This window comes from Cebidichthys violaceus, unplaced genomic scaffold, assembly GCF_023349555.1.
Source record: "Cebidichthys violaceus isolate CVI_PGR_0920_01 unplaced genomic scaffold, fCebVio1.0.p SCAF_5, whole genome shotgun sequence".
Taxonomy (NCBI): Eukaryota; Metazoa; Chordata; class Actinopteri; order Perciformes; family Stichaeidae; genus Cebidichthys; species Cebidichthys violaceus.
The window spans coordinates 6,150,334-6,173,439 of NW_027176705.1; the positions used below are offsets into that span (position 1 = coordinate 6,150,334).

Here is a 23,106-nt window from a genome sequence, read left to right on the forward strand (position 1 = left end):
TGGATATATTGGCTAATCAAACTGTAAAGAACATTTAGCCAACTTTCATTTAATTTGACATTATTCCGACTTTAAACAGCATTACCAGTAAATACATTTTCACATAAATTAACATTAGAAAACTGCAACATAGGCCCTACTATTTACCAGCTAAGCCATCCTTATCGGGGCCGCCTCCTCTATTAAGTAGGAATAATAATCAGTAGACATTAATAATGTATGGCTGTTGGCCATACATGGAGATTATCTAGATTATGTCAGCCCAAATCATGTGAGTTAAGGAATAAGACTATCTGTCCTTATATCGACATATAACAACGGTTAGAGCACTTTGCAGGTGAAGTTAAATTAAGTCAACAGGACATCAAATGAGAGAATAAATGACTGGTTCTTCCGTATCTCTCTCCCATCAGCTCTCCCATCATTTGTTCTCCCTCCCATCTGTTCTTGTGTTACTCCCTGTCTCTCTCTCCTCCCACTCGGTGGACGGTCAGACGTTAACAGCCACCGATCACTAGTCGTCAGCCATGTTGTTGGTGTGACACACCGAGCTGTCAGCAACAGGTTTTTCTACTCTTGAAACGTTAAACTTTTAACGTTTCTTCATTAACACTGCTCTCCTTGGACAATAAACCTTTACAGTTTCTGGGACACCGTCCAGAAGTAGTGGATGATAACTTCAGAAGCTCGGAAGTTGATGTTTTGTGGCCGTTGTGAGAGAGGTACGCAAGCGAAACCGCCTACTAAGCAAGAGTGTAAGTTTAATATTGTTATTTTAATGTTTCCGTAGATTGATTTTAGTTTCCGCATACGCTTTTTGGACTAAGTACAGTTTTGTCTGTTCATTTTTTGTTACGTTTGTCTTCTTTGATTAAGTGAAACTCTATCTTCGAAGGGTTGTGATGCTACTCAGATGTGTTAGGTTAGCTAGCTAAGTTATGATTTCATAAGATGTTTGGTATGATCGATAACTGTATACGAGCTGTTTATTTTTGCCTCTGTAAAGTTTGTTAAAGTCTCAGTCTCCTAAATTCCTCTCGGTTCAAACGAGTTGAGCAGGTTGCATTGCAGGCAGGCAGTTGGTGACAAGTGATCCGGGAATGTTACTCTATCAGTGTGTCGTTCATACAGATTGAGGTTCACTTTGAGATTGTGAATAAAGCAGTCTGTGGTTCCCATTAGAGTAGCAGTGCTCGGTTATTTTATTTTGAAAATGTGACTGATTTTGGGTTGTCCCATAGTGGGTCTCTTGTTGTCTTAACTTGGCATAATCAGAGTGAATAAGCATAACTTCTAACATCATTAAAATACTAGGAATCCACAATACTAATTTCTTTTGTCAGTATTTAAAAAAAAATATTAATAATGTACTTGGTTTTATTTTGTTGTAATACCACCAGTGGAGTTTACATACTATATTGGTGAGGCTTACTGCTGACACCCAGCAATGCTAATTTCTCACCCAATTTAGACTAATTAAATCCGCCAAAATCTTAATTTTATATAATTCTGCATTTTTGTACGCAGCACACTGATGCTTAAAAAGCTATCCTGTTAAATGCACCATCGACATTAGCAGGTGTGATGTTGAAGTCCATTCCAATACAAATGTTATGGTGTCTTTCCCTGACACTGATATAATGACAGAAATGATGTAGCCTTTTCAATGTTTTTCTGACCATGGAGCAATTTTATTAGAGTTTTCTTGGAAATTAGTATTGGTTTAGAGGCACAGAGAGAATGGATGTTCCAGTACAGTGGCAGGATAATGATTCAGGTGGATGGGCCTGATGGGAGATGATGCCACCAGTATTCAAGCCAGCAAAACATTGCAGTGGCCCCAATGATGTTGGTATTATTATGTTTGCGTTCAGTTGTTAAAGGAGTGTGGTTGTGTATTATTGCTTTGACGCACACAGTGATATATTTACAGTATAGCTAAGTACAGATATTGAAGGCTTGGCAAGCTGCTTTTATGCAGCTGAACATGGCTTTCTTTATTTTTCTCCACTTTACTGTAATTATGTTATTATTGAATGACATAGTTATTAAAACTGACCAATCTGGTTTTGATCTCCATGTTCACAAACTTCCCATTGGCAGAATTATCCTCAAGGCAATTAATGGCTGCCAGCTGAGCTTCACCTCAGGCCTTTCTGTGGAGGGAAAGTTCAGGGTTGCTGTTAACATTATTATAACAGTGGTAATATTATCAGTATGGTTATCAGCTGAATCATCCCCACTGTTTACAGCATTACAATAACACCTCTGGATGGACCCAGTATTGGTTTGGTAGGGAATTTATTCAGCAGATGTAAGGTTTAACCAGCCGTTTAACTCTTCCTCTTTAATATCTTCATTAAAGATTCAGTCAAGATGATAAAGAGGAAACACATACGCAGTACTACCAGAAGTATCCTGTCGTAACCCTTGTTCCCCTATAAAACATCAATCTATCAGAGTACTCTTACCAGTCCTGTCATATCCTCCTGATATATGAACATATCAGGGTGGGTCAAAGCAGACTGAAGGAGGGAGAGGCATGCCTTGCCTCTTAAGAAAACAGAACACAGCAGCGTTGCAAACAATGTTAATCAAACCAAATCTGAAACACTCTAAATGGCCTTTGCAGCACTTTCTCAGTGTATGAACGTAACTGGTGGACTGGGGTGTTTACGGCGGAGTAGATGGGTGCACTGTGTGGGAAGCAGTGGGAAGCAGACAGAAAAAGAATAATGACACAAAAGAGGAGTGATAATGGATAGCCAAAGGACTGGAGCTTGGGTTATTCTACTGTACATAGAAACAAACACACACAGAGAGAGAGAGAGAGAGAGAGAGAGAGAGAGAGAGAGAGAGAGAGAGAGAGAAGAGTCATCGGGATGGAGATGATATCATTGGTGTGAGGTCAGCAAGGCGGCTCAAAGTCGATGATTTCATAGAATAACAGTCTGCTTGTTTCTGAACAGCGTAGTGAGGAGATGAGGACAGGTTAGGGTCACACAACTGGAAGAGAATAGAGTTAAGGGCAGAGGGACAGACAAAGATATACAATGACACACAGAGGCAGAGACAGAGAGAGAGAGAGAGAGGAAAATAAGGGACTGTCCAAAAGATAATCAGGGAATGAGGAAGTGGAGGGATTAAGAGAGGAGAAAAGGTTAATTGTAAAACATCCTTTCTTTAGTCTCATCCATCTCTGTCTGCTTCTTCATTGAATTCTGTATTTACTTCTGTCAATGTAAAAGCGTCTACTTGGCAGCAAGGTGCAACATAGAAAGTGCACATTAAACAGAGCATGAGGGACAAACGGAGAGGCATGCAGGGTTCAAAGCTGCTACTGAAGCAGCTAATGTCAGGGCCAGCCGGGCTATTTATCCAACAGTTTTCAGTGTTGTATATACTAACGGAGAGACAGAAACGACCCAGTCTTTCAGCAGGAACCAAAGCAGGTGAGGTCTGACCAACATAACCAAGCCATAAATGAAGAGAAACACCACACTTCCTCAGTGTGTGGTGTTGAAAATTAAAAGGTGCAACCTGAAAGACGTTTGCAAATTCCCTTTGTTGTTAACGAACGGCCATGCATTAATTAAAAGGAACCGCACAGCATTACTTTGGATCAACAAGCCCTTTTCACAAAGGACATTTTGACTTGATATAGCAGGTATAATTAATAATACTACTCATCCTTTAGCTTTACTAGATTCAGAGCCATGGCACTAGGTATTCTGGCTCACAAACAAGGCTTACTGATGCACTTAAAGGGAACAGAATCATCGTTAGCGGTTTTGAAGACACCTGTGCTGGTCTGATAGTCTTCTCACCTGTTCTGTGCACCTCGACAGTTCGACCACATTTATACCTGGTATCAACATGTGATTTGTGTAGGATACAGTCCCTGGGTAACGACATCTGATCTGGTGTTAATAAACATTCTCATTGTTTTAATTCTGCCAGTATTGTGATTTGATTCTAAATATGCAAATTAGGCAGAGCTGGTGGACAGCAAACATGATGTATCTCAGGTTAAGGCAACAAAGCCATGGACAGGACAGGATCAATAACGAAGAGCTGTTTATGTAAACGACAGGTTGGGACATAATATGAGTCATATGTCTATTTAAGTATTCAACAGTTATGGGACTACTGTGTATCTGTGGGCTTACACAACTTCAACATTGGACCAGACCTTGAAAAGTAGCAAAACACAGAGCAAGAATGATCAAACTGTATTGTACAGATCTAACATAAGGACCCCTCCAAGATTGTATTTAGTAAAACAGAAATCCCCAAAATGGAGTACAATAAAAACATGTGTTTTTTCGATATCATGCATCCCCATACTGTAAATTCATTGCAGCGTCAAAGGCTTGCTTGCAGTTGCCAGTCTCTATTCATTACAAGGACATAGTGTCTTCTCTATACAGTACGTCTTGAAATGGTTTTCTCAGTTTAAGAAAAATGCTCAGCCAATTTGATGATCATGCAAACCCTTGTGTGAAAAATGAAAACTGTGTAGTCTGTAAATGTATAACTTAAGTCTCTCTTTCTATGGTGCCAACTGTAACACTATCAAAATAGTGCACCAGGGTTTCATTGACAGCTCCTTTCCTATCGCCTGCAGTCCGCTTTACAACCTTGTTTTTAAGAGGTCCTGCATCACAGGTAAAGTGAGCCCTCAGAAAGGATTTGCATGAGGTTTGCAAAGCTTAGTCTATCATTGAAGTCAGTCACTTGTGCCAACCAAGTCAGTAGATCAGTCGGTCAGTTGGTCAGTCAGGTAAAATCAGACTCTTCTGTCTCTCTGGAAACAGTGAACCTTAAAGCCGACAGTCCACTGCTATCTTTCATTTATTCATCATTCCTACAGTGTGACATTACCAGAGATCACACTCCATGACTAGAGCCGGACAAATACTGAATGGCTGATAATGTTGGCTGTTGTCAGCTTATCACTCATGTCTTGTTTTGACATATAGGTAAGTTGGTCAATATGCCCAAAAAGCTCTTGAAACTGTATTAGGACTTGATACAGTTTGTCTGGCAAACTCCACTGTTTACTACGCAACACCTGAGATGTCAAGCTCAATCTCAATCAGTTGAGATGCTCATGTTTGTTATTTAAGTATTTAAAAACTGTAAAGTGTGTGTTTTAGTACATACAAACAAACCAGTCAGGCTCTATATTCCACATGGTGGTAACAGTGTAGTGCACAATTGTTTTAGGCCAGAACTTTGTATTAACTGAGTTCATGCCTGTGGAATTTTTCCAACTAAATAATACATATACTTAAATAAATGGTAATCAGACTTTTTTTTTTCTTCTGCATATTTTGCAGTCTTGCTATATCTGTGTTGTGACTGCTGCAAACCTGACTTCCAAATTAATACATTCTTAAATCTATATGTACACAGTCATACTCCAATTTTTGATAAAGACTGCAAACGAAGGATGAGGGCAGAATGAAGTGAGGATAAAGTACAGGAGGAGTGAAGTGGGAGAGCGACAGATGGCATGCAGTGGATTAGCCTTCCCTTGCAGTTTTCTGCCCTTGTGAGAGCATCGATCACACCACGTTCACAAAAACACACTTTTCCTCTCCCCCTCTCATTCTTTTTCTCTTTATCTCATTCATTCATCACAAATCGGTGATCAGCCATTTAGCTTCCTAAAAATCACTCGTCAATCTACGATTCTTGTACTCCCTCAGTTTCAACCATAACTCTCACTCTAGCTCATATTTTCTGGGTCATCATAGCTGACCCTCTGCCAAAATCCACGATCACGTCCTGTTAACTGACGTCTGACGAGGAAATGCCTGTGTCTGTGGGTTACCGGGCAGGAAGTGTTGAGAAGAAAGATTGGAATTTCTTTCCTCCTTTTTGTTCTCCCTCTACATCATGTGAGTGTGACTGGCTGATGGAGCGGAGATAGCCGTGAAGGAAGCAGGTTGTCCGCACACCAGTAATGAAGAGAATGTGAAAGCTAAAGAACCTACATGATAGTCTGAATCACAGTGTCCCCAACTTTGATGCATGGGAATACTTTCAGCTGGTTTTGTTGTTGTTAGAATGCATATATTCAGTTGTTTGGTCCTCACAGTACAGGTGGCCTTTTGTTATCTGTCCTGTATTGAAGCAAAGATTCACACTTTCCATTGCGTGGCAAAAACTTTTTTAGGTTTAAACAAGGCCGTTTTGTGTTGGCTGTACTTCAACAGGTGTCACAGTGCTGCAGTCACAGATGAGACCTGAATGTGCTGGCAAAATTGTTAATTCGTCAACATAGAGCCCATATATGTAACATTAAGTCTAGACACAAAGTCTATTCCATTTACCATGTTGTGACCTACCACAAACGTCCCCCTAACCATCCCAAGCAATGTTTAAAATAAACAGTTACAGAAAATGTGGTCTAATCGCTTGACAGAAAATACAAAAATTTAAAAATAATAAATCTGTCAATTTCTCTAGCTGACTAGTTAGCTGGCTCTTTCATCTGACAACAGTGTTAAGAAATCTATTATTATTGTAAATGTTATCAAAGAAACATGGAGACACAGAAACATCAACCCTTATGCTCTGTATGCTCTTAATGTAGTATTTAATCACTTAAAACGTACAAACCATAACCTTGCAGAATATTTGGACCCTCCCACCACACAGAATAGGTTCATGCAACAACAGCTGGATTCCCACACTTGCTTTGCATGGGCTTGACTCAACAAGCATGATGTAACATACTTTGAGAAAGGAGTGGTCAATGGTGACGGGAAGGCGGGTTTAAATCATTTAAATCTTTGCTGCAAAATGCGACTGGGTGCAGTAGGACATCCTGGTATTTTTTGGCATACTGCATTTGACATACATACAAAATATTTTTCTGGCAAACTAACTAGTACGGTAATATGGGTATTGGAATGCAAAGATAATACAAATAAAATACCTGCTTTGCATCATCATGTTACCATTGTGATGTTAGCATTTAGCTTTGCCTAAAATAGGCTTCTGGTGTAAATGCTTTCTATTGAAGGTTTAGTCTAGCTTGTGTAGTATCGGTGTCTGACCACTACCATGGGCTGTGTGGATAGTATTGGAACATGTCCCAGTAGTTTAAAAGCTGTGGGACGAGGCCAGAGTGCTCCTGACTGAAGAGAACAGGAGGAGCTCTGTTTAACTCTGCTGACTGACCAGAATCTCTCTCTCTCTCTCTCTCTCTCTCTCTCTCTCTCTCTCTCTCTCTCTCTCTCTCTCTCTCTCTCTCTCTCTCTCTCTCTCTCTCCCGCTGCCTTTTTTCTCTCTCTCTTCTCAGTGACACCACTGTCCTGTCTTAGCTGCAGTATTGACTGATGACTGGACTGTGACTGTGTGTTTTTCAGATGGCTGCGAGCAGTAGCTGAGGACACCACCGGGAGTTCCCCCTCTCTGCCTCTGCCACCTGCAAAAATGAATGGTAAGAGCACTGCAGTTTGTGTGTGTGCATTGAGTGCTGTGTTATTTTTGGCTCTGCAGATCTGCTAAGCCAACACATTGATAGTTTTAGTAAAAAAATCCCAGTTATACGCATATGTGTGGCTACACATACATCTGTCTGAATGCACACTATGTCTATTAGTGTTTCTTACGGTTTGTATGGGTGAGGTTCTTAAAAGCTCCACTGCCCTTTTCTGGACCAGTTTATATTTAGTACAATCGTTGTACTCTGTGGTCGAAGTCAATTGTTTTCCATATTTTGACACCAGCTTTGTTTATGGTGCCAGTCACAGGAGTAAAGTTACTGAAACTGTGTATGCGTTGTTATTATGAAGTAAACCATCCATTCACTGCGTCTGCTGATGGACCGCGGAGTAAACACTCATGTGCAGTCAAGTGTTGTTCTGCCCTCCTGTCTGAACAAAGTGACACAGTAACAGTGCGCTTCATTATCACTTTGTCAATATCAGTGCATTCCCAGCTCCTGACGGCCTCAGGGTTCTCTCTCTCTCTCTCTCTCTCTCTCTCTCTCTCTCTCGTGTGTGTGTACCATTTGTTTTTTTTGTTAAATGTCATAAAATGCTTCCTTACTTTTTTGGAATCATGCTTGTTTGCTTTTGCTCAGATTTGTGTCACTTGTGTGATTTATTCAAACAATGAGAAGGTAAAACAGCCATGGGGCCTGTTTGGGAAGCAGGTTTGCTGAGTAGAATAAGATTTATTTTAATTCAGTTAAGTGAGAAAACTCTGCTTCTTAACACAGAGCAATGCTGACTGGGCTGACGCTCATCAAATGATAACGAATATTTTTTTCATGTTTGGTGCTTCACACTTTGACATTTCTTCTGTTTCTCTATAGGTGGGCCAAGTGTTTGGGCGATCTCTCCACAGGAGAGGGTCAAACATGATCAGAAGTTTGACACCCTCTCCCCATCAATGGGCTATGTCTCAGGTACACACACTAATCAGTAATTTCACAATAATACACAGGCAAATGTAAATATAAGTAGCTCTGAAATGAACTCAAATGTTGTTGACATGCTCAGGTGATCAAGCAGACATAACAATGCTGTAGATAAGACACATTTTTCAGCTTGGCATGCATAGGAAACTCAATTTTCTTGTGTTTCTTCCCTTTCTTTCTGTAGGGGAGCAGGCAAGGAAGTTTTTACTCCAGTCAGGGCTTCCTGCTTCAGTTTTGGCTGAGATATGGTGAGAAACACACAGACTTTCACACACTCACATTTTTGAGTGATGGGTTCTCTGCAAGTTTTCACTGAAATCTGTACTTGAAGCACAAGCTCTTAACTGGTGTCTCTCTCTCTCTCTCTCTGTGTTTTTCCTTTTTCTCTCAGGGCTCTGGCTGACATGAATAAAGATGGGAAGATGGACAGGTTGGAGTTTTCCATCGCTATGAAGCTCATAAAGCTAAAACTCCAGGGTACACAGCTTCCCTCAGCACTGCCAGTCATCATGAAGCAGCCTCCAGTGCCTGCTCCCAGCCTCACTAACCCCACCTCATTATTGACCAACCCAGCCTATGGTACAATATTATTATTATTATTATTATTATTATTAACTATCCACAATGTGAAAATTTGCTTTAACACAAAAAGATATGTGAAGATTAAAATATGCAAATGCATACACAAAAAAACTAATTTGGGGGATTTTAACAACTACTGACAAGCTAAGTGTATCTGACTGTTTGCACACATGCATTTTGACTGCTGTGTTATCTGACTGATTTTCCTATTTTGTGTGTGTGTGTGTGTGTGTGTGTGTGTGTGTGTGTGTGTGTGTGTGTGTGTGTGTGTGTGTGTGTGTGTGTGTCCCAGGTATGGCTACTGTGCCTAACATGTCCATGATGACCGGGACAAACCGTGCAATGTTTACCCCTATCTCCATGGCATCCCCTGGACTCTCACCTTTGACACCAATGACAGGCCTCACCCCTTTGGTTCCTACAGCAATAGGCCTGAGCCCTCTAATGGCCTCCACCTCCTCCAGGCCCCTGATGCCAACCATGGGAAGCGCCACCTTGCCTAATGGCACCATTGGAATTCTCGACCCATACGCAGCTGGAGCTTTGGCCGCTGGTACAGATTGATCTTCATTTCTAACTTTTAGTCTCCTGTATGATTTAAATACATTCATCTGTCCTTCCTGATTTTCACTTGCAAGTTGTTTTATTTTCTCTGATGCCCTACGCTGAGAGTCAATATTGTATATGTAGAGTGCAGATGATGAAATGTTTCTGAGGGTTAAAGGAATGATTCTGGCCTGGTTTTGCAGAGTCCGATCTCTGTGTCTCATCTCCATACAAATAGCCTCCATGTCCTTGGCAAGCTTGGCTTGATGGCACTATATTACTGACCCATTGTAGAGCTCTCCTCCCATTTCACTCTTTCTGAAACTTTATAAAAAGCATCAAGATTTTGTGTTAAAGGCTACAATTAAATGTCATCGTGATATCTAGGGCTGCTGATTAATCGTCAAAATCGTATGAGTGTTAGTTGACTAAGAATTTCTTTAGTCGAGGACATCCCTTATGATATCACAGATAATTATATGAAAGTATGTAATGGATATGTGTTTGTGCTTTGTGTTGTCAGGCCTACCTCGCTCTGCATCCCCCTACTCTTCTCCGCTCGGACTCTCCTCTTCTGGTATGAACAAGGCCTCATCCCTGCTGGACCTAGGATCTATCAGGTAACACACACGCACACACACACACACATATTTGCACTAAGCAATTTCTCTAGTGCTTCCTTTATCTTTTTGAAGTGCAAAAACACACTGGTCCTGCTGAAGTTTGTTGCATAAAGCTAGTATTTATGTGTCGCCTGTGTTTGTCTTTCAGCTCCGCTTCCTCTTCCCCTTCTGTGATGTCCCCCTTGGTTAATGTTCCCAGCGACTGGGCTGTGCCACATGCCTCCAGACTCAAATACAGACAGCAGTTCAACAGCTTGGATAAACACATGTCAGGATACCTCAGTGGTACGTTGTGTGTGTGTGTGTGTGTGTGTGTGTGTGTGTGTGTGTGTGTGTGTGTGTGTGTGTGTGTGTGTGTGTGTGTGTGTGTGTGTGTGTGTGTGTGTGTGTGTGTGTATATGAACATTAAGGTGGTCATACAAAACCAAACTATGCCTGGAATGCAGGCGTGGATGTTCATGAACAACAGTCCCTCATGATTTCATAACAATTGCCTCCCTCTTTCCTTCTGTGTGTGTGTGTGTGTGTGTGTGTGTGTGTGTGTGTGTGTGTGTGTGTGTGTGTGTGTGTCAAGTCTTAACTAACTCTAAGGAAGCGGAGGGTGTTTCTGCCCCAGATGTGAGTGTGTTTAGACACAGGGGCAGTTTCTCAACACACACACACACACACACACACACACACACACACACACACACACACACAGCAGTATGCACTTCTCGTTCTGTTACTGCAAGCCTTGTTGGACCGGTTCTTTTGAAACACCCATGACACATACACACTCACTCACTTCAGTCACACTTGCAGATCTTTTCTGCAAGCATGACTCTGCACATTATGTGCATTCTAGCACATTAAATACATTACATGAATCAATTTTCTGAGTTATTGGTCCAATCTCTTTGTAGATTATAGCACAACAGACAAGTTTCTATTAAATAAACCTTGATCTATTAAAAAAAAAAAAGTCTGATTGTTGTTGATACTGTCACAGCCATTTTGATTATCATCTCTTATATCCAGGTGAATGTTTGAGGATAACACGTTTCTAATTTCCTCATTCAGCATCAGACATTTTTTCACTTTTATTAAAACATCAAGAGGACCTGGAATTAGTCTTGGAAACCAGCTGTGTTGATTTACGGGACTGCCCTCTTTGTTCACCTGCCACATTTTAGTTTAATGAGTAAATGGGCACATACTGTACAGGTCCTTACACACACCCTTCACCCTTTCCTTCCTCCACCACACCCACACATCTGTGTTATACAGGTGTTCTGACATTTGTCACTCTTGTTGCCAGGTCAGCAGGTGAGAGGTGCCATGGCGACCACAATGTTGACTCAGACACAGCTGGCTTCCATCTGGTGAGAATATCTCTTTGTTTGTATGTTTGTATGTTTGTCTGTACATGTCCTCTTTCTGCTACGTGTTGTGTTCAAGAGCCAAAGTCAGGTCTGACAGCTAGACGTAAGAAACTTCATTCCCCTGTAGCTTGTATGACAATAGGCCTTCTGTTTGTTATGGAATTATTTGTTTCTAGGTCAAGGCTGCTTTTAGTATTGATTACCAGTAAATACAAGGAAATAATGTTGGTTATTGTAAACATTTGTTTGAAATGTGAGTCTTAATACTGCACCTCTGCTGTGATTTTTCTGGGTGGGTTTTAACTCCCGAAACCTATAACTGTTCCCTTTAACTGTCAATGTAGATCAGAAGCAGCTGAGAAGTTTAGTTGCTAACCTTAACTAGAAATTTCAGCCTAACTTAAATGGGTTGTAATTAAATTGAAGACCTTCTCTAATGGTGCAAAATATGTCTTGGGTGTCATAAAGTACCTTCCTATCCTGTATGTGATTGTGAGTATGAAATGATGTCTAAACCTCATACCTCGGATTTGCAACCCTCCCACAGGACTTTAGCTGATGTGGACAAGGACGGGAAACTAAAAGCTGAGGAGTTTATACTGGCGATGCATCTTGTGGACATGGCAAAAATTGGACAACCACTGCCGCTAACACTGCCAACTGAACTGGTACCACCCTTGCAAAGGTATGTGCACACATACGGCGCAATTTCACAAAAACATTGCAAATGCCCTGTAGAGTAGATATAAGGGTTTTTAACATTTAAGTGCATTAAACATGGACGACATTAATGTATATATTTATTTAATATTTTGATTATGTTCTCTTCCAGGGGTACAGTGAATGGATCCAGCTCTTCTCTATATCCTGCTCTGACTGATGACTTGGACATAGAACCTCCACAGAAAGCCAAACCAAACAGTCAGTCCTCACACTACCAACCTGAAACACGGAGTGTTGCCTTGCTGCATAATGTTCAGTCTTGTTCTCTATATTCTCCATTGCTAAGATAATGCAAGGCAGGAACAATACCTAGTAGCCAGTTAAAATCACTCGGTATGATCAATGGCTATGGCTGTCAAACTCACTGTTTATTTTTGCACTCATACTGGTGAGTCAGAATTTAATATTATAAACATACATACTTGTTGTGACATACACAGAGGCCACTTGCAGCAGCCTAAACTGTAGCCAGTCAAAGGCGGTGACTCCAAGTGTAGGGCAGCACACTTTGGTGTTGGGTTTGTACACACTATCGTCTTACACACAGTCACAAGTTGTACCAGCTAAAGTTAAAACTTATGCAAAGTGGTTTTAAATATTAAGTTCACAGCTAAATGCTATTTTAAAATCCCTAAATCTCATGATAATGTATAGCATTACTTCTCAGTGGCAGTTTTACAAAAACTACAAATTAGATTTTAAATGTATACATTTTTCTTTATTCATGTTTCATGTCCATTATCCTCTTTTTCAAACACACAAGCTTAAAAAAAGGCATTCATAATTTGTGAAATAAATCTTTAACACATTTTTTTGAGAAAATGTCTAATGGGCATATTGGCAATTTTAATACTTTAAAATATAGTTCATTGGAGATTTATTCAAAAGATGTACTGCTTAAACATAATAAAGATGAAAGTACGTTCTCTAGGATCAAGTCAATATTTAGATTTTGATTTGACTGCTTACTCCCAATCATCATAGAAAGTGCACCAACACTGACTGCATCAAAACTTTTTATTTGTCTTTATTCAGTGTCGTTCGAGGATAAATTCAAAGCCAACCTGGAGCGAGGAAACGCAGAGCTGGAGAAAAGACGTCTAGCGCTGCTGGATGCGGAGAGGAGGGAGAGTGAGCGGCGCGCTCAGAAGGAGAGAGAGGAGCGAGAAAAGAGAGAGAGGGAGGCTCGGGAGGTCGAGGAGAGGAGGAGGAGAGAGGAGGAGAGGAGGCTGGAGCGACAGAAAGAGCTGGAGAGGCAGAAAGAAGAAGAGCGATTGAGAGAGTTAGAGAGAAAAGAGGTGAGGGACTGTAGATTCTGTATTTACAAGTATGACTTTTTGTATGAATGCTCCCTCATTCATTGTCACAGTAGAGAGTCATTTCTATACACGTCAGTGTCCTGTGTGGGTTCATTCCAGACTGCACAGCGGGAGCTTGAGCATCAAAGGAAGGAGGAGTGGGAGAGGAGGCGGCGAGGGGAGCTCAAGATAAAGAGGGACCAGGACCAGGATGATATCATCAGATTGAAAGCTAAGAAACAGAGTCTTGAGACGGAGCTGGAGGCCGTGGTGAGTCATAGAGAGACATAGTAGTTTTGTTTCAGGGAAACTTATCAGAAGAATGTAGACACACTGTGGTCATGCAGTGTTTGCCTCAGTTTGTCCAGCTGACTCTAATTCATCATGAACACTTTAAGGAGAGTTTAAGTTTCTGTCATCCTCTCTCTTTCTCTCTCTCTCTCTCTCTCTCTCTCTCTCTCTCTCTCTCTCTCTCTCTACCTCAGGGTAACAAGCACCGTCAGATTTCAGACCGACTGCGTGACTTTCAGAACAAAAAGAAACATCAGAAGACGGAGCTGGATCTGACCAATCAAAGGAAAGAGACTCGCCAGCAGGACATTAACAACCTGCAGAAACAGCTAGAGGTGTGTGTGTGTCCTCTGTTTTTGAGTTTAACCCACACTTTAATGTGTTATCTATGATTTATTTGTCAAATCATTACTTTGTTGAGAGAGAATGCAAAAATGTTTTCCCAAATATTTCCCCCCAATGATGCATTTCTTCTTGTTTCTGATGCATATCTTCTTGGTCAGGAGTTCCAGAGGAAGTTGTCCCAGCTGACTCCGGAGCAGAAGAGACTGACTGAGAAACTCAGAAACATGTCTGTAAATAACTTGCCTGGTTAGTATTGATGATTGATGTAATGACAGAGCTCATTAACAACAACATATTACAGCAGCACGCATGGATGGATGTTTGATAAAAAACACATTGATGGGCAAATTGGATATATCACAGTAAATTCACAATATACTGTGTGTATGAAGTGAAAAGCATAAAAATATTTGTATTGCTCATATTACTGTATATGCAGAATTTGCAAAACCTATCAATGAGAATGTAATTGAAGAGATTTTCACTTTTGCTTGTTTGACTGTATTTCATCTGTTTGTAGTGTCAACCAGGTCCACCCTGAAGGTGGTCGTGACAGAGAAAAAAGGGACGTGTCTGAAACTACGAGAGCAGCTGGAAGCCCTTGAGAAAGAGACCTCTGCCAAACTGTCTGAGATGGATAAGTACAACAAAGATATGCAGGTAGGAGTTAAATACATAATGTTAATAGGGTAGCTTAACATGGCATCAGACTCATTGTTTGATAAGTACCAATAACTAACAAACGTAATAAATTCCTGGATAAAAGACTGACGCAGGACATGTGACTGTGCATTGGCATGTTAGTACAGTCTGTGCACTGAAGTGTGTTTCTTAAATTACATGAAATGAACAGGGTGTTGCTGGTAATATGAAGCTTTAATAAAGAACTGGTTGTTTTCATTACAAACCAAACTAACTACATCTTTATATATTGTTAGCCTGGTTTCATAGCACTTGTACATGTAACAGATTTGTGCCTGTAATTGTGATTTTTTTTTTTTTAGTGTGCAATGCCTGTTTTTAAGTTCCAAATATATATACTATATATTACATACTTACCACTGCAGCTTGGCCCCTGATGTCTCTTTCCTCGACTCCAGTCATTCCTTTCCACCATAACCTCCTTTCTTACCTTCTGATACTGATTTCAACCCTTTGTTAACTGACTTCTCTTCCCTTCCTCTCTATCTTCTTTTGTTTTTTCCCATGCTGGATGCCTTTCCTCTTTTCTTCCTCCCTCCCTCTTCTCTCTCACCCATCACTTATCCCTCTTCCCCACCTTTATAGTATGTGGGTGACGAGGACTCAATGCTTCAGGCTGTCTTCTGTCTGCTGGCCTGCCTTCGTAACCTCTTCTACCTACTAAAGGTTTTTCGCTTTAGGTGTCTTTGTTGTTCTTGTCTTTTTCTGCTCTTTTCTATTGTTCATTGCTCTACTCATATTTCTCTATCCTTTTGACATCTTGTGTCTGTGCTGTTTTAGCCTTTTTTTAATTTCTTCTCTCTTTGTCTTACATCCTTCCACAAATTTCTCCATGTTAAGGCAGCTATGTATGTGCATGCTGTGTGTTCAGTTTTTATCTCGTTGTGGCTATCTAGTCAGCTTATTCTTTAATTAAATCTCATATCTTACACTCTAGTAAAGGTGTTTTTGTGTGTGTGCATAAGGAAATGAGAGAAAGCCAGAGAAAACAGCAGGCAGCACTTGAGAACCTACGGAGCATCAAAGAGGACAAACGGCGTGAGCTGAGTCGAAGAAAGGAGGAGGAAGAGCAGAGGAAGAGGAGAGAAGAGGAGAGGAAAAAACATGAGGAGGAGGAAGCTCAGAGGTAGTTTGCTTTAATAAAAAATATTGTAAACATGATTTCTCGACCAACTATAAAAAGTCCATTCAAAACTAAAACTTTAAAAAATGTAATTTTTACCTTGATGTACAAACTTTTAAAATAATGTTTGCTTCCCACTCACAGGCTTATTAAGATAGAAAAAGAGCGCCAGTGGCAGGAGAAGCTAAGGAAGGATGAAGAGGAGCGTCAGAGGAGGCTTCAGGAGGAGAAAGAGGCCAAACAGAGGGAGGAGGCGGAAAGAGAGAAACAGGCTCTCATCCAGGCTGCCAAGGAGCAGGTTGAACGAGAACTCAGAGCAAAGGAAGAGGTAGAGCAAAAGAGAAGAGAGATGGAGGAGAGGAAGAAAAGAGAAGAGGAGGAACGACGGAAGCAAGCAGAGAGAAGAAGGCAGGATGAGGAGAGGAGACAGCTAGAGGAGGAGAGGAGGCAGCTAGAGGAAGAGAGGAGGAAACTTGAGGAAGACAGAAGGAAAGAGGAGAAGAGACGGAAAGAAGAAGAGGAGCACCGCAAGAGGGAGGAAGAGAGGAAGAGGTTAGAGGAGGAGCGGAGAGAGGAGGAGCGCAGAAGAGAAAAGGAGGAAGAGGAGAGGAGGAGACAAAGAGCGGCCGTCGCTGCCGTACGAGATGCAGAGGAGAGGAGAAAGCAAGAAGAAGAGATAAAGAAGAGGGAAGAGGAGGAGAAGAGAAAGAGGGATGATGATAGAAGGAAGCTTCAGCAGCAGCAGGATGAGGATAGGAGGAAGCGTGAGGAGGAAAGAAAGAGGGTGGAGGAGGAGAGGAAGAGAAAAGAAGAGGAAGAGGAGAGGAAGAAAGCAGAGGAGGTGAGAAAAAGAAAGGAGGAGGCAGCTCGTCACCAGCAGCAGCCACAGAGTGGAGGAGGGAAGGTGGATATTCAAGGGAAACTGGCGGCTCTGCTGAGAGGACTGGATGAGAGGAAAGGTAAGACGGACGCTTCTTTACTTTTCTATACTTCTCTGTAGTCTCTTCCTGTCTCCAGTGTTTATCAAAACACTTTTGAAGCTTAACTCGCATTATTATGTCTGATATTCTGCTTTAGGTGGGAAACCCAGGGCCACACAACACAGGAAGTCAGCAGCCCTCACTTCCTTCAAAGCTCTCTACCCGTTCACTGCCCGAAACAATGAAGAGCTCAACTTCAATGCAGATGATATGATCGAGGTAAGCTTGAAACTGAAATTTGACTGAAGATGCAACAGCAAAGAGGGAATGTTGTCTTCCTCAAACTTTCCTGTCTCTCAGGTTGATGAGTCGACAGAGCGGGAGGAAGGTTGGCTGTACGGCAGCCGACTGGGGAAGATGGGCTGGTTCCCAGAAAGCTACGTCGAGAGAGTGGCCCCATCAGACACAGCTAATAATGCTGCTGCTGCTCCTAAAATGCCGCTCCAGTCACAGCTTTCCAATGCACTTGAGGCTGTCAAGGCATCAGGCACAAAATCTGCCTTCACACCAACACACTCTCCAAACCCTGCTCCCTCTGAGACACAAGGACAGGTGAGAGGTTTAAACCTTTATACAACGGGCCATTTTACTGCTGCACCAGCTGCTAACCTAGTATGATTATTGTCTGGACATAGGCAATGCTCAAATACTCACTGTACTGCCTTTCTCTCTGTGCCCTGACAGCAGGTGGTGGGTAACCTGTTGGCCCAGGCCCTGTGTTCGTGGACAGCAAAGACAGACAACCATCTGAACTTCAATAAGGACGATGTCATACAGGTGTTGGAGCAGCAGGAGAATTGGTGGCTGGGAGAATTGAACAGTGAAAAGGGCTGGTTCCCCAAAACATATGTGACGCTGCTGGGAGAAGAGGAGAGTTCAGAGTAAGTCTTTGGGCACACGTATGTGTTCCCCATAATTAAACCTGTGGGAGGACAGTGGGTTTTTCTCAATCATATCAACATTTTTAAAGTCCTTTTGGAGCCCTTGCTAGAGACCTCACTAGCAACAGGCCACGAAGGCAAATGATTGGTTTAGCAGGCAAAGTACTGATGTGTATTTCACTTCCATTGATTCCCCAGCTATACTTCAGAGCTCAGTTTGCATATTTTGTGCTGCAAGGGACAGGTGTACGCCAGTGTAGTAAAGACAACTGGATGTTATCTACAGTTTGTCCTGCTGATTTTGATCACAATTTGTGGCAAAGATGACATAACTGGGAAGTCACATGATGCACATATCCTTAGATTCAGTGTAACACCGATGTGGTAATCTTTGATATCCATTGCGAATAAATTTCTATAAATCGACTTAGAAACCATTTGAAAGAACTCCAGAAGTTGCTAGAGAATCATCACGTTTTTCTCGGTATCAAAGTAGTCCAGTGATAGCTGTCTGTAAATCCATGGGTAAATAACTAAATTACAAAATATAGGATAAAATCATAGCCCATAGCTAACTCTATCATATTTAATTTGTAAACATTCAAGGTTTGTTCAATTCATTGTACAATACAGGGTTACAACAAAATGTAGTCCCTTTATGCAACATCAGAAAAAACTAAAACATGCACATAAACTCAGTAGCCTGTCCACTTTCCATAACAACATATTTTGTGGCCATTAGGATTTGATTTATCTCTGGGTGAATCGGTGAACACGTGCATCAGTCACATGGTAATGCCAGTGTGTCAGTGACTGTCCCTGAGTCTAAAAGTTTGGTAACAATTCCAGTATGTCCGGTATTTACAACAGAAATGACTTCTTGTGTGAATGAATTAAGACAGTCACACACACTGACACATCACTCCACAGCATAGAGTTGTACGTACAGTATGATTCCAGCTGGTGTTGTATCAGACTGTTCACCAACATTCACCTCCGATCAAGAGGTTTGGCTAAAAACCAAAAGAATGAGATTGCAGATTGAGGAGCCCAGAGTAAAACCACTGCTCCTGTGTATTGAAAGGAGTTGGTTAAAATGTGTTGAGCCTTTGAAAAGTATGACTCCCAAGTAATCAAGCTCATACTGCAGACCCAATCCATGCAGCAGGGTTTCATACCCACGTCTGGTTAAAGAATGCCTTGCATCCCCCCAGGAGGAGCTGGAGGGAGAGATGTTTTAGGTATTTCTGTGATCCAAATAGGCGTTTGAGGATGGATGAATGATTGATGATTGCATACACACATGAATAAGTATGGTAATGTAGTCTTTCTGTGTTTACAGCATGAAGAGCTCTCCTCCTGATGCTTCGGAGTCTAGCGACAGTCTTCAGCTTGAAGGTGCAGTAGACTATCCTCTGAAATATCTGTTTGATGTAGTTCAGTTCATATTTTATTATCATAGATTACATAAACCGTAATCTTAATGTTTGTCCCTTAAACCACCTAAAAATCCTCATAAAATGTTACAAAAATGAGCCAGATGGAAATTGCAGTTCCCTTTAGTTTAATCTTGAATAGTGTTGTGTTTCAGGTTGATCTCGATTTTTTTGTGGAGTTCAATGTTTGTTGGCAACAGGCCTTGTATCAGCTGGAGCCTTATTGAGTACATTGCTGTTCGTTTATGTTCATTTATTCTTTTCCTTCTCAGAGTACACAGCGTTGTACACCTATGAGTCTCCGGAGCCGAGTGATCTGACGTTTAAAGAGGGAGATGTGATCTTGGTGAGCAAGAGAGATGGAGAGTGGTGGCACGGCTCTATAGGCGACAGCACAGGCGTCTTCCCCAGCAACTACGTCAAACCTAAAGAGACAGATGTAAGAACACTGAACACATGCTGGTATATAGCGGAAAAAACTGTAACCAGTCCATTACTCTATGACTCTGTTTGGTAGTTGTAGTGGTGTTGGGTTGCATTATATTGCAAGGCGCTCCTGATTTTCTTCGCTTCCTGTATGTTTTTGTGTTGTGTTGTCCTTTTTTGTTCCACTTTCTTTTTTATTTTTAAACAACATAACAGAACAAATCAGGAGATTAACATACACATATGGTCAAATTAAACAACAAATATTTACTTGGAATGTTGTCTCCGCATAAACACATATATCCTTGATAAAGACAAGTGCTTCTAAAGGTTTGTAATGATTATAAATTGTTTTTTTCAGACATCAAGTATATCTGCAAAGAAGAAGCCAGGTAAGCTCACCATCTTGTCTAATCTCTCTCTCTCTCTCTCTGAATCACATAAGAACATTTAGCTATATTGCATTTGTGTCTCGTGTGCGCAGAGATCGCCCAGGTGATTAGACCCCATCCCTCCACCAGCCCTGAACAGCTGAATCTGGAAAATTCCCAGCTCATCCTCATCCTCGGCAAGAACCCCTCGGGCTGGTGGCTCGGAGAACTGCAGGTCAGTTTTCAACAGCTGTTCACAGTGGGTTTCTGTGGGTCCTTAATACTGTACAGTAGGTGACCACAAAGGGTCTCTGCAGTTCTTGACATTGTATATGAGCCAACCTTTTTGGCTTGTGACCCACTAAAACAAAGCAATGTCTACTTGTGACCACTCACCTTTTACATAGGTATATCGATTGTGACCCGTTCAATATGTTTTTATTAGAACAATGTTAGGTGGTCAAATAATCCAGTTATTCACAGGGTTAAAAAAGAACAATGTTGTAGAAATGTTTTTTTTCTGTCCTATTTATCATCTTGGGACCCATCAGGTTTACTTTATGAGCTCTCATGGGAAACCCGGCCTGCAGGTTGGAAATTGCGCTGCACCTAAGGTTTCTGGTGGAGAACTCTATGTTCAAAGATTTGGAGATAAATGTTGACCAGCATCCCGGCTGTCTCATTAAAACCTCAGTCCCCACGTTTGTTTGTGTTGTCTGACTCTAGGCCCGTGGTAAAAAGCGGCAGAAGGGCTGGTTTCCCTCCTCTCATGTCAAAATACTGGGATCTAACAGCGGCAAGTCCACACCAGCACCCCAACCAGGTAACACACACACACACTTTTACCAGGTGAAGGCCAGAGGTGAAGAGTAACAAAGTACACTGCATAAATATAATAATGGTGTGTTAAACTCTTCCTTTTCTCAGTCTGTCAGGTGATAGCAATATACGACTACACAGCCGCCAACGGGGATGAGTTGAGCTTCTCCAAAGGCCAGCTGATCAACGTTTTTGACAAGAACAACCATGACTGGTGGAAAGGAGAGATCAACGGGGTCACTGGTCTCTTCCCCACTAATTACGTTACGATGACCACAGCGGATTGTGACCCCAGCCAGCAGTGTAAGTAAATCCCTGAAAGTAATTTTAGGATGTTTTTAGGCGAGAAGTTAGTTGTTTAAGCATCAAATCTGTGGTCGGTTTGTCAAGATTCAGTTGATTTAAAAATCTGCTCCGACTATTTCGGAGATGTGAGGTGTTGCTAGCGGGACCGGCAGTAAACCTATATGTGTATACATATACACATATATATATATATATATATTATGTGTATATAATATAATACACTTATATAATAATTAGTGCTGGGCAAGTTAAACACGTTATTATCATTTTATATTATTATAAAACAAAAAAAGCAGGGTTGTCATATTTAGTTTTGATTGTAAAAAATACTTTACAGTAAAAAAATGGATTAAAAAAAAAAAATGGATTAAACTCATGCGCAAGACCAGCTGAGGTGGTGATGTCATCAAGTAAGCTGCTGTTCCAATTGTCCGTACTGCGTTCTCTGGACTTGGAGTACGGACTTGGAGTCCAGACTCCAAAAGTTCACAAGTCCGTACTTGTGAACTTGGGTATTGAGAAAGGCCCATAGTATCATGACTATACATGAAAGGAAACGTGCATGTTTAAAACAAAGAGATGCTCTTCTTTCATGTTGTTTGCTTCAAACCACTATGACTAACTAATGCTTATTCTTTGTGTATCTATGCAACCCCCATCTACCATCACTGATATTTCTTCATCCACCCATCTCTTCATCTGTATATCCTTTCTTCTCGCTGACTATTTCTCCTTCTACCCTGTTTTTCCCACTTTCTCCCTCCCTCTCTCTCCATTCCTCGACTTCTGTGTCTTTCTCCTTCCAGGGTGGTAGAAAGTCCTCTTCCTCCTCCACCTCCTCCTCTTCCTTCTTCCTACTCCTGACTTCAGAGAGACCCACTATTACACTCTGCTCTGAAGGGGCACAGTGTCTGGACTCCTTATCTGCTAACTTCTCCCACTGAGCTAATGTTACTGTGTGAGAGTGAACAGGTGTCTTTGTGATGGAGGGAAACGATGAAAACAAGTCATGTGTTCCCTCTGAAATGAATCAGGACCTGAAAAATAACTCTGCTATGACTCTCAATGCTGATTATGTGAATTGTTAAAGCCTTGGTGCCTTCTGTGATTTCCTCGCTCCTTGTTTTGCTTGTGAACTGACTTTGAACTGATGCTAAAATGGATCTGAAGTAGAGGGATAGTGGGTCTCTCTGTGGCTTGTCCCTCTTCCTTTCATTTGCTTCTCTTCACAAGACACTTCTTTTGTCCCTTTATGCGTGCTGGATCACCCTCTTTTTCCCCTCATATCGTTTACTTTTTCCCTCTTTCTTGTGAACAATGTTTTTTTTCCCATTCTTACTCTCCAGTTTTGAGAGTTAAGCTCACACAGAGCCCACTATTTGTTTCTGTCTGTCCTGAGAGATGTGTCTATATTCAGACATGATGTGCAGGTTTTGCTGTAACTTTCTAAGTGTTGTTCTTTATACCAGCAATAAGCCTCAAGCCTGTGTGTGAGAAATAATGTAAGGTCCAAATTCCAGCCCAGCACCCCTGCACTTCACTTCAAAATGCTTGAAACAAGGCATGAAGTGGCAATTTGACTTTGTAAATTCATCAGAGAATTATGTTCACGAAGGAATAAAGGAACATATTTGTATGCCAAAAATAAAAGATTTAGTCAATCTCTTCAATGACTAAATAGTTGTTTAGAGATGTAGCATTACTTTTTGCTTTCAACTATAAACATTTTGGCAGGAAATGGTAAAAGCAGAAGACTCTTCACCTTATGGCAAACTGCTTCAAAACCACTGACAGATAAAAACCTTTCCTTCAAGGGTGATGTCACAAGCTATTGCTGCACCTTATATGAA

General features: G+C 41.3%; 1 protein-coding gene across 2 annotated transcripts in view; it reads left to right on the top strand.

Annotated features, from left to right (window-relative positions):
• The first annotated feature begins 496 nt into the window (after nucleotides 1-496).
• Nucleotides 497-23,106, top strand: part of itsn2b (intersectin 2b) — a 31,020-nt gene continuing 8,410 nt past the window's right edge. The window contains exons 1-27 of one of the 2 annotated variants that reach the window (XM_068730793.1): nucleotides 497-755; nucleotides 7,383-7,456; nucleotides 8,336-8,428; nucleotides 8,625-8,688; nucleotides 8,832-9,019; nucleotides 9,315-9,575; nucleotides 10,092-10,188; nucleotides 10,340-10,476; nucleotides 11,492-11,555; nucleotides 12,103-12,240; nucleotides 12,388-12,476; nucleotides 13,314-13,576; nucleotides 13,697-13,846; nucleotides 14,062-14,202; nucleotides 14,371-14,458; nucleotides 14,733-14,872; nucleotides 15,880-16,040; nucleotides 16,182-16,996; nucleotides 17,115-17,236; nucleotides 17,318-17,569; nucleotides 17,702-17,898; nucleotides 19,241-19,296; nucleotides 19,607-19,773; nucleotides 20,122-20,152; nucleotides 20,245-20,366; nucleotides 20,858-20,954; nucleotides 21,059-21,253. In XM_068730793.1, coding sequence (XP_068586894.1) covers nucleotides 7,450-7,456; nucleotides 8,336-8,428; nucleotides 8,625-8,688; nucleotides 8,832-9,019; nucleotides 9,315-9,575; nucleotides 10,092-10,188; nucleotides 10,340-10,476; nucleotides 11,492-11,555; nucleotides 12,103-12,240; nucleotides 12,388-12,476; nucleotides 13,314-13,576; nucleotides 13,697-13,846; nucleotides 14,062-14,202; nucleotides 14,371-14,458; nucleotides 14,733-14,872; nucleotides 15,880-16,040; nucleotides 16,182-16,996; nucleotides 17,115-17,236; nucleotides 17,318-17,569; nucleotides 17,702-17,898; nucleotides 19,241-19,296; nucleotides 19,607-19,773; nucleotides 20,122-20,152; nucleotides 20,245-20,366; nucleotides 20,858-20,954; nucleotides 21,059-21,253 — 4,135 coding nt within the window. In that variant the 5' untranslated portion in view covers nucleotides 497-755; nucleotides 7,383-7,449. The remainder of the gene's footprint in view (nucleotides 756-7,382; nucleotides 7,457-8,335; nucleotides 8,429-8,624; nucleotides 8,689-8,831; nucleotides 9,020-9,314; nucleotides 9,576-10,091; nucleotides 10,189-10,339; nucleotides 10,477-11,491; nucleotides 11,556-12,102; nucleotides 12,241-12,387; nucleotides 12,477-13,313; nucleotides 13,577-13,696; nucleotides 13,847-14,061; nucleotides 14,203-14,370; nucleotides 14,459-14,732; nucleotides 14,873-15,879; nucleotides 16,041-16,181; nucleotides 16,997-17,114; nucleotides 17,237-17,317; nucleotides 17,570-17,701; nucleotides 17,899-19,240; nucleotides 19,297-19,606; nucleotides 19,774-20,121; nucleotides 20,153-20,244; nucleotides 20,367-20,857; nucleotides 20,955-21,058; nucleotides 21,254-23,106) is intronic. The other variant, XM_068730794.1, reaches the window with a different exon arrangement.